This window comes from Pan troglodytes, chromosome 1 (assembly GCF_028858775.2).
Source record: "Pan troglodytes isolate AG18354 chromosome 1, NHGRI_mPanTro3-v2.0_pri, whole genome shotgun sequence".
Lineage (NCBI taxonomy): Eukaryota > Metazoa > Chordata > Mammalia > Primates > Hominidae > Pan > Pan troglodytes.
The window spans coordinates 68,685,283-68,705,652 of record NC_072398.2 but is presented as its reverse complement, the minus strand read 5'-3'; the positions used below and the strand labels follow the sequence as shown (position 1 = coordinate 68,705,652).

The 20,370-nt window shown below is 37.9% G+C and overlaps 1 protein-coding gene, 1 non-coding gene and 1 pseudogene across 2 annotated transcripts in view; 1 reads left to right on the top strand and 2 right to left on the bottom strand.

Annotated features, from left to right (window-relative positions):
• Positions 1-20,370, bottom strand: part of ACBD6 (acyl-CoA binding domain containing 6) — a 214,518-nt gene that overhangs the window by 129,935 nt on the left and 64,213 nt on the right. Inside the window, exon 4 of the mRNA XM_524985.8 lies at positions 12,009-12,091. Within this exon, the coding sequence (XP_524985.1) occupies positions 12,009-12,091 (83 nt within the window). The remainder of the gene's footprint in view (positions 1-12,008; positions 12,092-20,370) is intronic.
• On the top strand, positions 12,388-17,812 carry LOC129136287 (voltage-dependent anion-selective channel protein 1-like; annotated as a pseudogene).
• On the bottom strand, positions 20,121-20,232 carry MIR3121 (microRNA mir-3121). Its single transcript, NR_106646.1, has one exon. It is a non-coding gene; the product is annotated as a microRNA mir-3121 (primary transcript).

Sequence of the window (20,370 nt, the reverse complement as noted above, 5' to 3'; positions counted from 1 at the left end):
TGAGCTATAATCACACCACTCCACTCCAGCCTAGGCAACAGAGAAAGATCCTGTCTCTCAAAAAAGAAAAAAAAAAAAGACTTATCTGGGAGAAGCAAAATAGGTAAAATCAAATCCTAAATCAAGGATTAAATAGTCATGGCTGCCATACTTAGCACACTGAAAACCCCCACTTCTAATTAATATCTAATTAAAATTACAGATGTTGATTTCACATTGTAGGATACTGTTTTTGACTCTCAATCTTACCAAAGACAACAAATGAGAATCTATACTATGATCCTCAGGTAAAATCTTGCAAATAGTACCTCCTTTCTGAAAAACCTTGGTTTAATCCCTGGAAGAGGCAAAACATTGCTTGGGCAGTAACCACATGTAAGAAGTCTAGCCTTCAAAACAAAGTACTTAATAAAGTGTTTTTTTGTGTGTTGTGCTGTTCTTAAAATCATTCTTGAGGCCGGGCACGGTGGCTCATGCCTGTAATCCCAGCACTTCGGGAGGCCGAGGCGGGCGGATCATGAGGTCAGGAGATCAAGACCATCCTCGCTAACACGGTGAAACCCCGTCTCTACTAAAAATACAAAAAATTAGCCAGGCATGGTGGTGGGCGCCTGTAGTCCCAGCTACTCGGGAGGCTGAGGCAGGAGAATGGCGTGAACCCAGGAGGCAGAGCTTGCAGTGAGCAGAGATCTCGCCACTGCACTCCAGCCTGGGTGACAGAGTGAGACTCTGTCTCAAAAAAAAAAAAAAATTGTTCTTGAAATCCTGGATGACAAATAGACATCTGGAAACTATTACCTTGTCATATCTCATTGATTCTAAATGCAAATTTTTTTCATGTTAACATCTCCTATGAATCTTATAATCTGCAGCATCTTACAATTAAATGATGGCATGTTTTTCTTATAATGGTATTTAAATAATGGTGTGCAGGAGTCAAGGAGGTAATAAGGTAGGTTCAAAATACACAGTACCCAATGGACTAGTGAATGACCAAAGGAATTCGTATAAGTTGACCCTTAAACAACATGGAGGGTGGGGGACACCAACCCCCTGCATAGTCAAAAATCTGCATGTAACTCGACTCCCCAAAAACTTAACTACTAGTAGGCTACTGTTGACCTGAAGCCTTATCGATAAACAGTTGATAAATTTTTATTTGTGTTATATAGTATATTCTTATAATAAAGTAAGCTAGAGAAAAGAAAATGTTACTAAGAAAATCATAAGGAAAATATACATTCATTAAGTGGAAGTGGATCATCATAAAGGTCTTCACCCTGTTGTCTTCACAGGCTGAAGAGGGGCTGGTCTTGCTGTCTCAGCACTGGCAGAGGCAGAAGAGGTGGCAGGTGAGGCAGGCACACTCAGTGTAGCTTTGTGAAAATACACCATAATTTCTCCCTTTTTAGTTTGTTTCTCTAAAAGTTTTTATACAGTACCAATCCTTTCACCATTTGCTTAAGTTTGGGTGCCCATATCATAGAAGGGTCCATGTAGTAAAAGTCAAAAGCAGTCTTAAATAATCAGAACGCTTCTGCAAGACTGTCTAATGTCAATCTGTTTGGGGCATTATTTATTCTACATCTTGTTCCTCATCATATCTATCTGGTTTGGAGCAATCATTTCCATCAAGTCGTCTTCTGTTAATTCCTCTAGTGTGGTGTCTATTAGCTCTTTAATTTCTTCAAGATCTATATCTTAAAACCAACTCTCTGCCCTGCCCTGCCACACATTTTTGCCATACTCACAATCTTTCATGATTTCCTTGATTGGCTCTGTCGTAAATCCTGTGAAGTCACATATAACATGTAGACAGTTTTCTCCAGCAGAAATTTATTGCTTCAGGCATGACGGTTTTCACCGCTGTTTCTATAATGACAGCATCTCCAATGGATCCTTCCCGACCTTCATGATGTTCTATCAGGGTTCTCTTTCGTGGTGTTGACAATCCTTTCCATAGAATACCATGTGTAATGAGGCTTAAAGGTCCTTATAACCCCCTGATCTAGAGGGTGAATTAGAGATGTTGTGTTTGGGAGCCAGTAGATTGCAGTAGATGCCTTCAGTGTTGAACTCATGAGTTTCTGAGTGGCTGGAGGACTGTCCAATATTGAAAGAACTTTAAAAGGCGGTCTCTTACTAGAAAGGTACCTCCTGACTTCAGGGAAAAAGAATCAATGGAACCAATCCAGAAAAAGGGTTCTCATTGTCCAGGGCTTCTTATTGTACAACCAAAAGACCAGAAGACGGTGTTTACCCTTTCCCTTCAAGGCACAGGGGTTAGCAGTTTTATAGGTAAGTATAGTGTTGATCATAAACCCGCCTGAATTTGCAGAAAACAGAGGTAGCCTATCCCTTCCTGCCTTAAATCCTGGTGCTTGCTTCTCTCCCTTACTAATAAATGTCGTTTGTGGCATTTTTTTTTTTTTTTTTTTTTTTGAGACGGAGTCTCGCTCTGTCGCCCAGGCTGGAGTGCAGTGGCGCGATCTCGGCTCACTGCAAGCTCCGCCTCCCGGGTTCACGCCATTCTCCTGCCTCAGCCTCCCGAGTAGCTGGACTACAGGCGCCCGCTACCACGCCCGGCTAATTTTTTGTATTTTTAGTAGAGACGGGGTTTCACCGTATTAGCCAGGATGGTCTCGATCTCCTGACCTCGTGATCCGCCCGCCTCGGCCGCCCAAAGTGCTGGGATTACAGGCGTGAGCCACCGCGCCCGGCCCTTTGTGGCATTTTTTCCTCCCCCAGAATATGGCATTTCTGTCTACATTAAACACCTGTTCATGCAAATAGATATCCTTTCTCCTCAATGATTTTTTTTTCAAGTTCGGGGTACATGTACAGGATGTGCAGGTTTGCTACATATGTAAATAAGTGCCATGGTGGTTTGCTGCACAGACTGTCTCATCACCTAGGTATTAAGCCCAGCATCCATTAGCTAGCTGTTCCACCTGATGCTCTCCCTCCCCCTACTCCCCAAGGAGCCTAGTGTGTGTTGTTTCCCTCCATGTGTCCATGTGTTCTCATCATTCAGCTCCCACTTACAAGTGAGAACATGTGGTGTTTGGTTTTCTCTTCCTGTGTTAGTTTACTAAGGATAATGGCTTCCAACTCCATCCATGTCCCTGCAAAGGACATGATCTTGTTCCTTTTTATGGCTGCATAGTATTCTACATTTTCTTTATCCAGTCTATCATTGATGGGTGTTTAGGTTGATCTCATGTCTTTGCTACTGTGAATAGTGCTGTGATGAACATATGCATGCACGTAACTTTATAACAGAATGATTTACATTCCTTTGGGTATATACCCAGTAAAGGGATTGCTGAGTCAAATGTTATTTCTGCCTCTAGGTCTTGGAGGAATTGTCACACTGTCTTCCACAATGGTTGAACCAATTTGCACTCCCACCAACAATGTATATAAAGTGTTCCTTTTTCTCCACAATCTCACCAGAATCTGTTGTTTTTTGACTTTTTAATAATAGCCATTCTGACTGTTACTAAAAGAGAGGCATGAGAAGGCATCTCATTATGGTTTTGATCTGCATTTCTCCAACGATCAGTGATGTTGAGCTTTTTTTCATATGTTTGTTGGCTGCATGTACATCTTCTTTTGAAAAGTGTCTGTTCATGTCTTTTGCCCACTTTCTAATTTTTTTTTTCTTGTAAATTTGCTTATTTGTTGCCTCTTGGTGAGAAGAAGCTGTTTCTCCTATTATCTTGACCTTTCTAAAGTCAAACCTCTTTCTAAACTTATCAAATCATCCTTCGCTGGCATTACATTTTCCAGGTATAGATCCTTCACCTTCCTTTTGCTTTGTCACAGAATGACTTTTTTCTCAAATCATAGTAGAGTCTCTAAGTATGCCTTTCCTATAGCAATACTACACCTACATAAAAGCTGAACTTACAATATGAGATCAAAAGATATTGCACAAAATGTGCAAGGTTCTTGTACTTGCCAGTGTAGCTGCGGTGATGGTTCATGAATTCCCTTTTCTTTTTTCTTTTTTTTTTTTGAGATGGAATCTCGCTCTTTCACCCAGGCTGCAGTGCAGTGGCATGATTTTGGCTCACTGCAACCTCCACCTCCCGGGTTCAAGCAATTCTCCTGCCTCTGCCTTCTGAGCAGCTAGGATTACAAGCGCACACCACTCACGGCTAATTTTTGTATTTTTTGCAGAGATGGGGTTTCACCATGTTGGCCACGCTGGTCTCGAACTCCTGACCTCAGGTGATCCACCCATCCTGGCCTTCGAAGGTGCTCCCAAGGCCACCCTGTGAGCCACCACACCTGGCCCATCCCTTTTCTTTTTTACAGAAGTCCTTAATGCTGAATTAATTTACCCTGAAATGGCAGACAACCACAGCTGCAGACCTCAATCTACAATACGTATTAAGCAATTCAACTTTTTCTTATAATGTCATGACTTTTCTCTGCTTTTTGGGAGTACTTCCAGCATCACTAGTGGTACTTCATATGGGTCTCATGGTGTTATTCAAGGTTTAGAGTATAGTGCTACATACAATGATAAAATACTCAAAAACCACAAGAGATCACTGTTTACTGTTATACGCAGTTTACTGGAGGGACAAACTGCTCACTTGGAGATGATTAGCGTCTTGGCATTTTAAGTGGATACTAGCAACACTTGAGCTCACCACACTAGCCATAGTAGCTACGAAATTACTGCAGTAGTATAGTATGTACTACAGTTAATTTCATGCAGTTATGATTTAATACTGCATCTTTGCTTTTTTTTTACATTTTTCTGGATTGAGAATGGCACCAGATATGGTCTGCTAGTGTTTATGTGCCTACATTGTGATGAACTTTTTATAACAGATTTGTGTATATTTTATGGTAGTAAATGAAAAAATGGACTAGTATCTACATATATTTTATGCATTCATGCCATATCTTTTTCTTAATTTTTTGGATATTTTAGGCTACATAGTTCATCTGCAAGTGTTTTCAAATTGTTGCAAATTTCCAAAAAAGTTTCCAATATATTTACTGAAAAACATCAACGTATAAGTGGACCTATGCAGTCACAACCTGTGTTTTTTGAGCAGAAATTATATTTTGAATCACAATTCCTGCACTCACAGTGACATATCTGCAACTGATTTCAGACAGTTATAGAAACAAACCAGTTAGTTTTCCCCCTTACTGTTATATGATAATGGCAACATCTTCTTCTACTACATAACTATTTTCAGACTGAATTATATTAATATATGCAAGGTACTTAGTTCTAGGTCTAGAAAATTCTTAAAGCCTTCAAACTGAAACTTCCATTTGTTATACTATTTACGTTGATAAGGGTCCCTTCAAATAAAACTACATATATTTTTATGTATTTTTCTCACAATCTTTCAATAAAGTATTGACAAAGAAAAAAATCAATGACCCAGATATTTCTTACAGATAATTAGTTATACTGGAGAAGTTACATAACCATAACTTATAAAGACACCATTTACTAAAAATGTATTTTCACCCCTTAAAAGCTGCTTAACCTTAAACAAACTTGACTGAAAATTTCTGATACTTTAAATGCCAATAACATAAAATGTAGTTAAGTTCTAATAAATCTCTGGAAAATCAGTTGCCGTATCAGAAAAAGCACAGATCCGCTTTCCTAAAAGTCTCTACAGAGCTGAGTTACATTCTCAACCATTAAGGTAAGTCTAAAATCAGTAAGATAATCGATCCAAAGGAAATATCATCATCAGTACACTGATAAATGAAAGACCAAAGTCTCCAATTTTACCAGTAAAGTACATTTTTTTAAAACATTAAATGCAAAAGAAATTTTATTTAAAAAATTTTAACTGAAGATACTCACCATATTAAATAGTAACAACTATCAGACTCAATTTCATTAACTAGAGATTATGATTCCTCAAACATTTCCAGGGCCAGCATAACACAGTAATTAACAGCAGAGTTACTAACTATGTGACCCTGGACAAGTAAGCTAACTTCTCTGAATTTCAGTTTCCTTATCTGTAAAAAAAGAATATTAATAGTATCTATATTTAATAGGGTCACCCTAAAGATTAAGAGAAGTAATACATATAGTATGGTTACTATACTAGCATATAATAAATGGTCAATAAATGTTAACTGTCATTATTATTATCTTAAGAATTCAGCATATGTTGTAAGCTGGAGGTCATTCCTCGTACCCTATGTAAGTGTCAATTAATCTAATAAATATTAATTAGAACTTCAAGGAAAAAAATAAGCCAATGTCGTTGGAACAGAGTGAAAAAGGGGGTGAGCGGAAAACTGGCATTAGATGAGATGGTAAGGGGTCCTGTTCATATTATTTGTAATGCATATTCTGCTTCTCATTACTGTAATGGATACAGTATACCCACAACCTCTATATATCTTTATATATGCACACATACATACACACACCAAATTTTGTAAACAAGCATTTCATAGGTACCACATACAGATAAGGATATGGGAAGAAGAGAAAGAAAAATTAGATGGGGTAGACAGGAAAGAGAGAACAAAACTGGAAAAAGGAAGAGGAGAAGAAAAAAGAAGAAAACAGAGAGGAAGAAAAGGTGACGGTTTCAGTTGATGAATGACCCTTGGTTCAGAAAGGGCTAGATTTGTGTACATGCTTGGTTGGCATCATGACACTGAGCACACAGGAGGTAAATGAAGCACGCTAGAAAAGGGTGAATATGAGAGCCAGGAGACTCTTACAACAGTTACTGTTTATGTCAAGACCCACATGTCCCAGGGGACCCATTTTCACATAATCTATAATTATCTCTTCGCTTTAATCGCCTTGTCATTCCTGAGGTTCTCATGGGCACTGGAAGAGGAAAAGCTCATTAACTAAACCTTTTCTCCTCTCTCCAGCCACCCATGGCTTTTAATTGCTTGGTGTGTTATTATCTAGGAGTGCAACTGGAATCATTTTCATAAGAAAGGGAGGTAGAGAGGAGGAAGGGAGCCATGAGTCCCTGAGGTATGCACCAAAGACAAACCTTTGCTTTCTCAATTATTTATGCCAGCTGAGGTTTTACAGGCTGAATAAATCCATAACTCAAGTTCATTCTGAGCAGTCAGATTCTCCAGGGGGAGTTGCCCACTTGCCTATACACACTTGTGTAGTCCTCAAAGAATAACCAGAATTTAACAAGACATATGTCATCCAATTTATCACCTATCACCAAGGTGTTAACACAATGTTGATCATAGGCAACATGGTGAAATAGAGAAGTATTACACTACCACCAGCCAAACAGATGGAGGGAAGCTTTTTGGTGCTAAAGGCAGTGGTATCATTAGGATAGTGGTGTTCCAGAATGACGGCCTGTTAAATGCATAAAAATCCAAATATTCATTTTTTAAAACACAAATATGTAGAACACATACTCTTGAAGCTTAAGAATCTTTAAGTAGATTTGTTAAAAACAGGCTGCAATCTAACAATGTGAAGCTTTGAATAAATAAATAGAATTTTATAACATCTGATTTTAGAAGTAATTTACAATAAAACTATACATGTTACAGCTTTTTCTCCAATCATATCTCTTTCAGGAAAATTTTAGAGTATAATTTATGCATGACAGGCTTTTATGCTACTTCCAAGTTAGTTCATATTTCACCAAGAATACAAAATTAAAGCATAAAACAATCACTTTCATTCTAATTTTTTATACTTATATTCTTCCATTTATAATCAGGACTAGACAGCAGCCAATGAAAAGATATTTGGGAAATATTTTCAAAATCCATTATTGTTTAAAAATGGAAACTTTATAAGTCAATGATTAAAGCATCTCTTTGAAATTCTACAGGCTTTTGTGTCTGACCACAAGCAGCAACCTCTGGTATTTTCTGCCAAAACACTTCATTTGTCTCACAGAACAACTAATCAATTCCAGAGCCCATCAATCATTTCAGTTGTATACTAGGACTGGTCTTGCTTAGAGAAGGTCCAGATGGCTGTCTGTGTAAGCAGAATTAATAAAATTCTAATAGATTACATGACATCAAACTACAAAATATAACAGGGAGGACCAAATCTTATTGCAGGGTGGTGTGGGTACTGTTCAATCTTCATTTACTACATTTTTAATTCTTACCCTAATTTCTCAATTTATGTGCAAACTTCTAGATCAAACCTTTGAAGCATGCAAGTAACCAGAAGCAATTTCTTGTATATGTAGTGCAGAATCATCTTACTCTACAAACCCCTATGCTTATTAACCAGTACTTTTTCTGCCCATCTGCAGTATAAATGAAAAACACAGCTGATCGCAAAACCAGAGGTTACTCCCTGTTATAAGATTTGTTACTCTCGTTTCTATAGTTCTAAAAATATTGGCTCTCCCTTCCTTGTTTTCCATTTTCTTTTGCAAAAGCAAACAACTTGCATTTAATTATATAACCAGAATGCCATGTTATTGTAGCTCCTAACATCAGCTCCTGGCTCCTCTGTAGGGACTCCCTCTGCCGAATAACAATACTATTTATAAAAGCTAACAGTTACACAGTAACTTATTTTGCACCAGGTACTGTTCGAGGATGTCTATGTATTCACATAATCTGCTAAGTATCAAGTGAGACAAGTACTATAATTATCCCCATTTTACAGGTAAGTAACTTGCCCAAGATCACACAGCTAGTAAGTGGTGGAACTAGCATTTGAATGCCAGCGGTTTGGCTCCATAATTTTTTGTACTTAATTAGAATCCCCCTACACCCCCTCAATTATATTACAGAACAATTAACTTGCTTCAGAATGAGAAATTGATGTCAGAGCTCTGCAATATTAACACAGAGATCTGAACCTCTGACATTATATTGATACTTTCTATGACAGAGTAGAAAGCAGGAAGCAAGCTCAGAATTGGCCCCACTGGCCCTTGGCTCAAGAACATTTACCTTAAAACTAAAACAAACTCATAACTCATCATCTATTATACAACACACATTCGTCAGAAAAGCTGCCACAACAATGGAACCCAAATTTAACCAAATGGATTTATTAGATACTGATTTGCCTGATCTTTACAAATGTAAAAAAAAATCTGGAGTTATAAAGTATCAAAACAAACCTTCAAAATACATTATTTTATGTCCTTTTTTTAAAAAAACAACAGTTCCATAGAAAAGAATTTTTGCTTTCATCCAAGTCTACCATTTGATGCTTCTAAAACTCTAAAACCTACTGTCACTTTCGCCTCAGTTAAACATAATTCTGCCAAGAAACTGCAATTAATATCAATTAAAGCACAACTTTCTCTTAGAAAAATAAAACACCAGATATATTTCACCAAAATACAAGCATAATTTGATTACATAACTTCAAGAAATAACCCATTTTCATTGTTGCAATTGCATTCTGATACGTAAGAAACCATAGGGACTACATCTGGCTCTTCACTGGAATAATCCAACATTTCAGTACATAAGAATTTTCATGCCAGGCACAGTGGCTCACGCCTGTAATCCCAGCACTTTGGGGAGGCCAAGGCGGGTGGATCACGAGGTCAAGAGATCGAGACCATCCTGGCTAACATGGTGAAACCCTGTCTCTACTAAAAATACAAAAATTAGTTGGGCATGGTGGTACGCCTGTAGTTCTAGCTACTCAGGAGGCTGAGGCAGGGGAATCTCTTGAATCCAGGAGGCAGATGTTGCAGTGAGCCAAGTTCGTACCACTGCACTCCAGCTTGGTGACAGAGCAAGACTCTGTCTCAAAAAAAAAAAACAAAAAACAAAAAACAATGAATTTTCATTATGGCCTAATTTGTTATAATGGAATTCTACACTATAAAAAGAACTCTCCCAATACAAGAGTATGATTAGTTGCTGTAATTTCTGATCTGCTGTAGTAGTAACAAAATTACTGTGTTTGTAATAGTTAAACAGCTTTCAATGGCTTGCTCACATTCATGTTTCTTACTCTTTCTTAACAATATGTTCAGAATATGAAGATTTAGATGATATCATAAGACTAATACTTAATGAAGACTTCATGAAAAAAAGGCCAAGTCTAACCAATTTTGCCCACAAAGGTTCATATTTCATTCAATTAATAATATTTATTAAACATACTTTCATGAAAATGCCAAAAGTAGTAAGAACATATTATTCAAAAGTGAAGAAGTTGAGAAGCACAAATATTCACAATGTTTTCTGTCATTATAGGTTCATAATAAATGTGTGTTGAATTGAATTTAAATCTCTACAAAAATAAACTGTATTATTCTTTGTCATTGTTTATCACTGTCAAAATTCTAAATACTGATTTAAATCTAAGAATCACTTCACTAGCAATTGGGTGGGGGATAAAGGAAGGAAGATTAACCCTTTCAATACAGTTTAACTCTATCTCGGATTTCTACTCTCACTACAACTGGAGTACATTTGATTTGCTTCGTGTTCTGTAGGGCTGCTGTGATCAGTCACGTCATCAGACATTTGAAAAGGAAATGTATTCAGTATGTCATTTTGAAAAATACTAGAGTATGGGAGCCCTTAAGGAAAATGGCATACAAAATAAAGATCATTATGATTTACAGATAAGTGACTGATATTGTTAGAAACTTAAGCTTAGTAATTTTTTTAAAAGGAAAGTCAAGAAACTATCTCAATTTATTTATCTAACTAGGAAAGAAAAATAGCCTATACATTTTTTATTGCTTAAGAGAAAGAGGTGAGGATAGGCATATCACAGAAGAACCAAACCAGCAGCTCTCTGTCTTACAATAGGGCTCTTAGGCTAACTCTACATAAGCAATAGTCACTAAACTATCAGCTCTTCAAGGGAAGCAGCTGTGGCTACCTCCCAAGTTCTGAGCACTTTCACTGAAGATCTACTAAGTTTGGGGGCCTTCCTCAGATAGTGAGAATGCAAAGATGGGTAAAATATGATCTTCACTATCAAAAACTAAAAGCTAAAAGTATTTCTAAGTATACAGTTCAGTAGTGTTAAGTATATTCACACTGTTGTGCAATCCCCATAACTTTTTCATCTTGTAAAACTGAAACTCTGTCCCCATTAAACAACTTCCCATTTCCCCTACCCCCAGCTCCTGGCAACCACCATTTTACTGTCTCTCTGATTTTTGAATCCTTTCTGTTTCTGTGAGTTTAACTACTCTAAATACCTTATGTAAGTATAATCGCAAAGTGTTTGTGTTCTTGTGACTGGCTTATTTCACTTAGCGTAATATCCTCAAGGTTCATACATGTTGCAACAGCTGTCAAAATTTCCTTCCTTTTTAAGGCTGAATAATATTCCATTGTATATACCACATTTTGTTTATCCATCCATCTGTCAACAGATGCTTCCACCTATTGGCTACTGTATAGAATGCTGCTATGAACATGGGTGTGCAAATATGTCTTTGAGATTCTGCTTTCTTGTTTCTGCTTCTTGAGAAACAGAATTGGTAGATCATATGGTAATTCTATTTTAACTTTCTGAGGAAACTTCCGTTTTCCACAGTGGCTGTATCATTTTATACTCCAAAATTACTTTTAATTTAGAGCAAATTAAATTAACTTTTAATTAAACAAATTAAAAAATTAAAATATTTAAAATAAATAATAGTATTTTGAAGAAAATTAACACAAAAATCCTTAGCTTTAGATTGAGACACAACATCTTGTCCCACCAACTACTTGTGTGGGGAAAGTCACTGAATGAGACAGTTGTCACTAGACACCAATGAAAAGTAATTATTATCACTTATTCACACTTATCTGGCACTGGTTCAGACATTTAATTGATTTTAAAGATTATACACCTAAAAAATTATTTCCTGTCATTTATTGTACTGCTGGCAAATACCACCAAATCAGTTTCATGTTAAGAAGGAATGCTTCACAAATTGAAGATTTCAGGATTAAAAATATATAGTACACATATACACATACATAAGCACATACATACAAACACATGCACACACACAGGCATATATATTTCTATTATCAAAGATCAGAAGAGAAATTACCTGATGGTTTCTTCATGATATAGAGAACTAATAACTGGCCCACCAAAACCTGTATTTGCTTCTTTTCCTTTCTTCTCTGGTATCTGTGGGAAGGGGAAAAAAAAGTGAAAAAAAGACAAATGGGTTAAAACAATAGGTATTTAAATCAGTTACAAAATGTTATTTTGCTAAGAAAGACTAAGGATTTTACCCTCAACCATCTCTTCAAACCCTAGTAAAACTTTTAAGGTGGTAACAGAAAGGCAATAGGATTCTCAGGTCATCACAGGAGTGGAATGGGTACCTGGCTGGCAATCTAAGGTATTCCAGTACAGCCTTCTGGAGCCACCAAAAAACAATTCTCCTAGCTGACTGTGAGATGATGTTCAATGTGGTAAATATGGATGTTCAGGTGAGAAAAAGAAAAATAAATCCCAGACATGAATGTGATCAGCAAAATCGTATCTAGATTTATAAAATAAAAGTTCCCAAATAAGAAGCTACATTACAGTAAAAGTTCAAATTTAATTATAAAGAAAATGTTTTTGGGTTAAAAAAAAAAAAAGGAAGGAGAAAAGGTAGAAGAGGGATAGGAAAGGAGGTTTATATCTCAAATAAAAGAAAAAAGAAGTAAACTGCACAGAAATACTTTCCAAACTCAAGGATTCAACACGTCTTGCCCCTCTATGTTCTCAAAACACACAAGAGTAAAATTAATTTAGTAATAAGATTCTTCTAAAACATGTAATGTGGAAGCAATGAACCTGGATAATACTGTCTGCAAGGAGCAAAGTGCAACCTCTGCAAAACCCCATGTATTGACAGCGTTTAGCACAGGACACCCTGCAAAAATCAAAACTCTGATTCCGGACATAAATATTCCTTTAGAATCAAAATTACATTATTATTTAATTTGACTGCAAAAAGACTAGTTTTACTTCAAATAAAATACAGTCAATCCCCACACACATTTTTTCAGTACTTAAGAGAAGTACGAGTTTTGTTTTTTTTTTAATTGTTTGTTTCAGTCTGTGGATCACTGGGCTGAGGAAAAAGACCCCCTTCCCCGGAGATAGCATATTCTATCTGTTCCTAACACTACTGGGGGAACTAAGGTTTCAAAAAATGTTGTAAATTTTTGAGGAGATGAATCAAGTCAGTTATCAACTTGTAATAGAAACAAAGTTATAAAATCATAGACAACAACTATTAACATGATTAAATGACAAAGTATATAAAGTGTATTAGTATGATGCTAGCAAACAAGAAGCACTAGGTAAATGACAGATTTCTCTGTGCTCTGAGGGCCATTTTTAGAGAATAAATGCTATGAAGAATTTCTGGAACAGATAATGTATTTCTTTATACCAAAAAAAAAAGTAGAGATGATCCCCAACTTACAATGGTTCGATTTATGATATTTTTGACTTATAATAGATTTACCAGTATGTATCCTCATTATAAGTTGAGGAACGTGTACAAAGGGAGAACTTATTTTACTTAATCCAATTATATTCCAAATACATGTTCCATTGATAGGATAAAACTAAAACATACTTGGCGCTCGAGATGATAACTAAATAAATAAAACTAAAAATGAGAAAACTGGATACTAAAGGGAAAAAAATAGAGATAGAACCAAATGTGAAGTGGCAAGCATAGCTTCTTAAAAAAGAATGACTCCTAGAAGGTAACACGGTGGAAAATCTAGGTGATACTGGGTTTCGCAATGACTTTTTACATGCAATATCAAAAGTACAATCCATGACAGGCCAGGTGCAATGGCTCACACCTATAATCCCTGCACTTTGGGAGGCTGAGGCAGGTGGATCTCTTGAAGCCAGGAGTTTGAGACCAGCCTGGCCAACATGGCAAAATACCACCTCTACTAAAAATGCAAAAAACTAGCCAGGCATGGTGGTGCGTGACTGTAGTACCAGCTACCTAGGAGGCTGAAGCACAAGAATTGCTTCAGCCTGGGATGCAGAAGCTGCAGTGAGCCAAGATCACGCCACTGCACTCCAGCCTGGCAATAGAGCAAGATTCTGTCTCAAAAAAAAAAAAAAAATTATAATCCATGAGAGAAAAAAATTGATTAGTAGGTCTTTATTAAAATTGAAAATTTCTGCTCTGTGAAAGATATTGTTCAGACAATGCAATGACCAGCCATAAACTGAAAGAAAATTTGCAAAACACATATCTAATAAAAGACTGGTATCCAAAATATTCAAAGAATTCTTAAAACTCAACACTAAGAAAATAAGTTACCCAATGAAAAACGAGTAAAAGATCTAAATAGACAACTTACCAAAGAAGATACAGAGATAGCAAATAAGCGAGTGACAAGATGTTTAAACATGTCATTAAAGAAATGCAAATGAAAACAAAAATGAGAAACCACTACACACCTATTGGAATGGCTAAAATCCAATATGTCCTTAAATAGATTAATAAGCAAATGATACATCCATAAAATAGGATATTATTCAGCAACACAAAGAAATGAGCTATTCTAGGTTAACTAAGAAAAAAGAAGAGTCAAATAACTCAGAAATGAAAGTGGAGATGTTACAATTAATGCCACAGAAATACAAAGAATCATAAGAGATAACTATGAACAATTACATGCCAAAAAACTGGATAACCTAGAAGAAATGAATAAATTCCTGGAAACATACAATCTACCATGACTGAATCATGAAGAAATTAAAAATCTGACAGACCTATCACCAAGAAAGAGAGTGAATCAGTAATTAAAAAAAAAAAAAACTTCCCTACAAAGAAAAGCCCAGAACCAGATCACTTCACTGGAGAATTCTATCAAATATTTAAAGAAGAATTAACACCAATCCTCTTCAAACATCAAAATAATTAAAGAAAAGGGAACACTTCTAACTCATTTTATGAGGTCTTATCCTCATATCAAAGCCAAAACTACTGCAAGAAAACTAAAACCAATATCCCTGATGAATATTAATCCAAAAAATCAACTAAATATTAATAAACTGAATTTAACATTACATTAAAAGGTTTATACATCATGATCAACTGGGATTTATTCCTGGAATGCAAAGATGGTTCAACATACAAAAATCAATCATATAACACAGCATATTAATACAATGAAGGACAAAACCCACATGATCATCTCAATTGATACAGAAAAAGCATCTGACAAAATTCAACATGTGTTCATGATAAAAACACTAAATAAACTAGGAATAGAATAAAACTACCTCAACACAATAAAGGCTATATATGAAAAGGCCACAGCTAACAACATACTCAGTGGTGGAAAACTGAAAGCTTTCTTTCTAAGATCAGGAACAAGGCAAGGATATCAATTCTCATCACTTCTTTTCAAGATGGTATCCAAGCCAGAGCGATCAGACAAGAAATAAAAGGCATTTGTGGTGTTATGCTATGTGTGTGTGTGTGTACAGAGAGAGAGCGAGAGTGAGAGAGTGCGCACAAAAGAGATTTGTTTTTGTCCGTGGTTCCTGGTTTCTAACTCCTATTGCCCTTGTTACAGTCTTTCGTTACATAATTAGGTGTGTCAGGCCTCAGGAGCAAGCCTCAGGAAAGAGAATCTATGGGACTTTCTCCTGCCCTCCTTTTACCTGCCCCAAGTTACCCTTTCTGATTGTGGGTCACAATCCCGAGAGAGAGTCCTGCCCTATACCCTAGGGGAAGGAATACTGACATCATGAAACCCAAGAGGAATGGGTGCTGGGAGCTTGGGGATAGTGGAACACATGGAGGTTCCTGGAGAGTGGCATGCCCAGAGAGATCATGAAAGCGCCATGTCCCTTCCTCCATGCCTCACCCTACACATCTCCTTGTAAACCAAAAATAAAGTTCTAAGCCCTACAACCATCTGGATGAACCCCTCCTCTCAGCTAAGGTTTCTCCAAAGAAACCTGAAAAACTAGTCCAGGCCATGATGGGAAGTCGGGGTCTGGACATGCCTCATTATACTTTCCTCCCTTTAGCATTCAGGAACAACTGACCAGCATTAACATTAAAACAGAGATCTCACAACTGACAAAAAAGACTCTTTGTATCAATAAGATATCAAATTCCAACCTGACTCTAGTATAGCATCACATGACAGAGAGCAGACCCTGGAAGAAATCAAAATATCTTATCCCAAAATATATTTGACATATTTTGAAACGGCCCTGCAAAGCCATCTCTTAAAGGGGAAATTTTACATTATGTAAAGAATCCTGTTCCCTTTCCAGGTCTTTTTCTGATCCTAAAGAGATTAGCTGAGAGATATGAAGAATCTTTTAAAGATCTGAATAGGAAACAATTGTCATCTATTGCATCTAACAGTGGCCACCTATGAGACTTCATCTATATAGTAAGAACCTTGGTCTCCACAAATCCTTAACTCAGATATTCCTTTCTATTAATTCCAAGCTTTTAGATAATAACTTAACTCTCAACCAACTGCCAATCAGAAAATCTTTGAATCTACCTATGATAAGTCGCTGCTTCGAGTTGTCCTGTCTTTCCAAACCAAACCAATGTATTAATAAACTAGGAATAGAGTAAAACTACCTCAACAGGCCATAGCCGCAACCGAGCCTGCCGCCAATGCCTCTAAGCAGAAGGTGGTTGTGCCACCCACGAATGCCAATCTTGGCAAATCTGCCAGGGATGTCTTCACCAAGGGTTATGGATTTGGCTTGATTTGAAAACAAAATCTGAGAATGAATTGGAATTTACAAGCTCAGGCTCAGCCAACACTGAGACCACCAAAGTCATGGGCAGTCTGTAAACCAAGTACAGATGGACTGAGTACGGCCTGACGTTTACAGAGAAATGGAACACCGACAATACACTAGGCACCGAGATTACCGTGGAAGGTCAGCTTGCACACGGTCTGAAGCTTACCTTCGATTCATCCTTCTCACCTAACACTGGGGGAAAAAAAGCTAAAATCAAGACAGGGTACAAGCGGAAGCACATTAACCTGGGCTGCGACACGGATTTCAACATTGCTGGCCTTTCCATCTGGGGTACTGTGGTGCTGGGTTACGAGGGCTGGCTGGCCGGCTACCAGATGCATTTTTTTTTTTTTTTTTTTGAGACGGAGTCTTGCTCTGTTGCCCAGGTTGGAGTGCAGTGGCAGGATCTCGGCTCACTGCAAGCTCCGCCTCCTGGGTTCACGCCATTCTCCTGCCTCAGCCTCCCAAGTAACTGGGACTACAGGCGCCCGCCACCACGCCCGGCTAATTTTTTTTTTTTTTTTTTTTAGTAGAGACGGGGTTTCACCGTTAGCCAGGATGGTCTCGATCTCCTGACCTCGTGATCCGCCCGCCTTGGCCTCCCAAAGTGCTGGGATTACAGGCATGAGCCACCATGCCCAGCCTGGATGCATTTTGAGACTGCAAAGTCCCGAGTAACCCAGAGCAACTTTGCAGTTGGCTACAAGACTTATGAATTCCAGCTTCACACTAATATGAATGACGGGACAGAGTTTGGCAGCTCCATTTACCAGAAGGTGAACAAGAAGTTAGAGACTGCTGTCAATCTCGCCTGGACAGCAGGAAACAGTAACACGCATTTCAGAATAGCAGCCAAGTATCAGACTGACTCTGACAGCTGCTTCTCGGCTAAAGGGAATAACTCCAGCCTGATGGTTTAGGATACACTCAGACCCTAAAACCAGGTATCAAATTGACACTGTCAGCTCTTCTGGATGGCAAGAACGTCAATGGTGGTGGCCACAAGCTTGGTTTAGGCCTGGAATTTCAAGCATAAATGAATACTGTACAATTGTTTAATTTTAAACTATTTTGCAGCATAGCTACCTTCAGAATTTACTGTATCGTTTAATGTTGTATGTCTGGAATGCAAGTATTGCTAAATATGTTAGACCTCCAGGTTAAAGATGATTCAGCTTTAAGATGTTACCCTTTCAGAGGTACAGAAGAAAACCATTTCCAAAAAAGGTCCTTTCAGTGGTAGACTTGGGGGTAACTTGGTGGCCCCTCTGAGATATCAGGTTTCTTTTTTATCTAGAAATGGCTGCAAGTGGAAGCTGATAATATGCAGGCACTTTGTAAATTCACATTGAGTAAATGAAAGAAATTGTGATTTCCTGAGAATCGAACCTTGTTTATCTAACCCTAATTGATGAGAAGCTCACTACTTGATGGTGTGTACAAACTCACCTGAATGGGATTTTTTTTAGACATATCTTCATGACCTGTTCCCACCCCAGTTCATCGTCACCTCTTTTACACCAAAACGTCTGCAGAGTGGTGTGGTCACGATTCTTTTGTGCCATTTTGGGGTGGAGAGGGTGGACGTGATAAAGCCAATAATTCAGGACTTATTCCTTCTTGCGTTGTGTTTTTTTGCCCTTGCACCAGAGTATGAAATAGCTTCCAGGAGCTCCAGCTATAAGCTTAGAAGTGTCTGTGTGATTGTAATCACATGGTGACAACACTCAGAATCTAAATTGGACTTCTGTTGTATTCTCACCACTCAATTTGTTTTTTAGCAGTTTAATGGGTACATTTTAGAGTCTTCCATTTTGTGTGGAATTAGATCCTCCCCTTCAAATGCTGTAATTAACATCACTTTTAAAAAAACCTGAATAAAATATTGAAACCTCAAAAAACAAAAACAAAAACAAAACTACCTCAAAATAATAAAGGCCATCTATGAAAAGGCCACAGTTAACAACATACTCAGCGGTGAAAAACTGAAAGCTTTCCTTCTAAGATCAGGAACAAGGCAAGGATATCTATTCTCATCACTTCTATTCAAGATGGTATCCAGGCCAATGTTAATGCTATCATATCTCCCTAAAGGATATAAAATCAAGCTGTAACCCCATCAGCTTGGGTACATGTTCTCAAGACCTTCTGAGGCTGTGTCATGGGTCATGGTCTTCACATTTGGTGCAGAATAAATCTCTTCAAATACTTTGCAGTTTGGCTTTTTTTCCTCGACATCTTCATCTGTATCCTTTGTAACATCCTTTATAATAAACTGGCAAATGTGTTTCCCTGAGTTCTGTAAGCCACTCCAGAAAATTGGTTGAACCCAAAGAGGGGGTCATGGGAACCACAACTTGAAGCCAGTTGGTAAGAAATTCTGGAGACCGGGGCTTGTGACTGGTCAAGGGGTGGGAGGCAGTCCTGGGGACTGAGTCCTCAACCTGTGGAATCTGACACTATCTCTAGGCACCTAGTGTCAGAACTGATTAGGAGGATACCCAGTTGGTGTCTGCTGCAGAACTGCTCACATAATGTTGGGGAGAAATCCCCATGTATTTGGTCACAGAAGTCTTCTGTTGTTGTAGTGGTATGAGAGCAGAGGAAAAACACGGTTTGAAAGTTTTTCCTAAAATGGCATCCAAATTGGAAACGAAGAGGTAAAGTTATCTGTTCACAGACAACAGGATTTTATATGTAAAAAAATCCTAAAGATCCCACCCAATCTGTTATTCAGCAAAGTTGCAGGATACAAAATCGTCACACAAAAATCAGGTTAGGTCTGACAGAGACAGACAGTAAATGAATAAGTTTTCCAATATTAAAACCTAAAGAGTATTATGAAAAAAAAAAACAGGTCCAGGAACAAGGTTATAATTTGGAATAAGATGGTTGGGGAAAGCCTTCTAGAGAAGGCCCTTTGAATAAAGACAAAGGAAGTGAAGAAGTGAGTCTTGCAGCTATCTGGAGTAGATTGTTCCAGCCATAGGAAAAAGCCAGTGCAAAGGCCCTATGATGAGGGTATGCACAGAATGTTAGAGTAGGGGTCCCCAACCCCTGGGCCGCAGGCCAGTAGCAATACATGGCCTGTCAGGAACCTGGCCGCACAGCAGGAGATGAGCGGCGGTTGAGCAAGCATTACCACCTGAGCTCCACCTCCTGTGAGATCAGCAATAGCATTAGAGTCTCACAGGACTGTGAAGACTATTGTGAACTGCACATGTGAGGGGTCTAGGTTACACACTCCTTATGAGAATCTAATGCCTGATGATCTGAAGTCAAATGGTTTAATCCTGAAACCATCCCCCTCCAACACCGGCCCCCTAATCCCTGCTGCAGAAAAATGGTCTTCCACTAAACCAGTCCCTGGTGCCAAAAAGGGTGGGGACTGCTGTGTTAGAGAACTTAAAATGTTTCTGTCCTTTGCCTACTCTATTTAAGGTACAGGGTGTCTTAAATAGAATAGGCAAAGGACATAACCATTTAAGAAGCAAGAAGACAAGGTTGTTCATGAGACAATCATAGCTTCTATTGGCGCCATTCATTGACTCTCTTAAAGTGAAATAGACAATTGGGAAGAGATAGCTATGGTCCACTTGGTAATTATTTGCTGTGAAATAAAGAAATAAAGAAATAAAGACTACTAA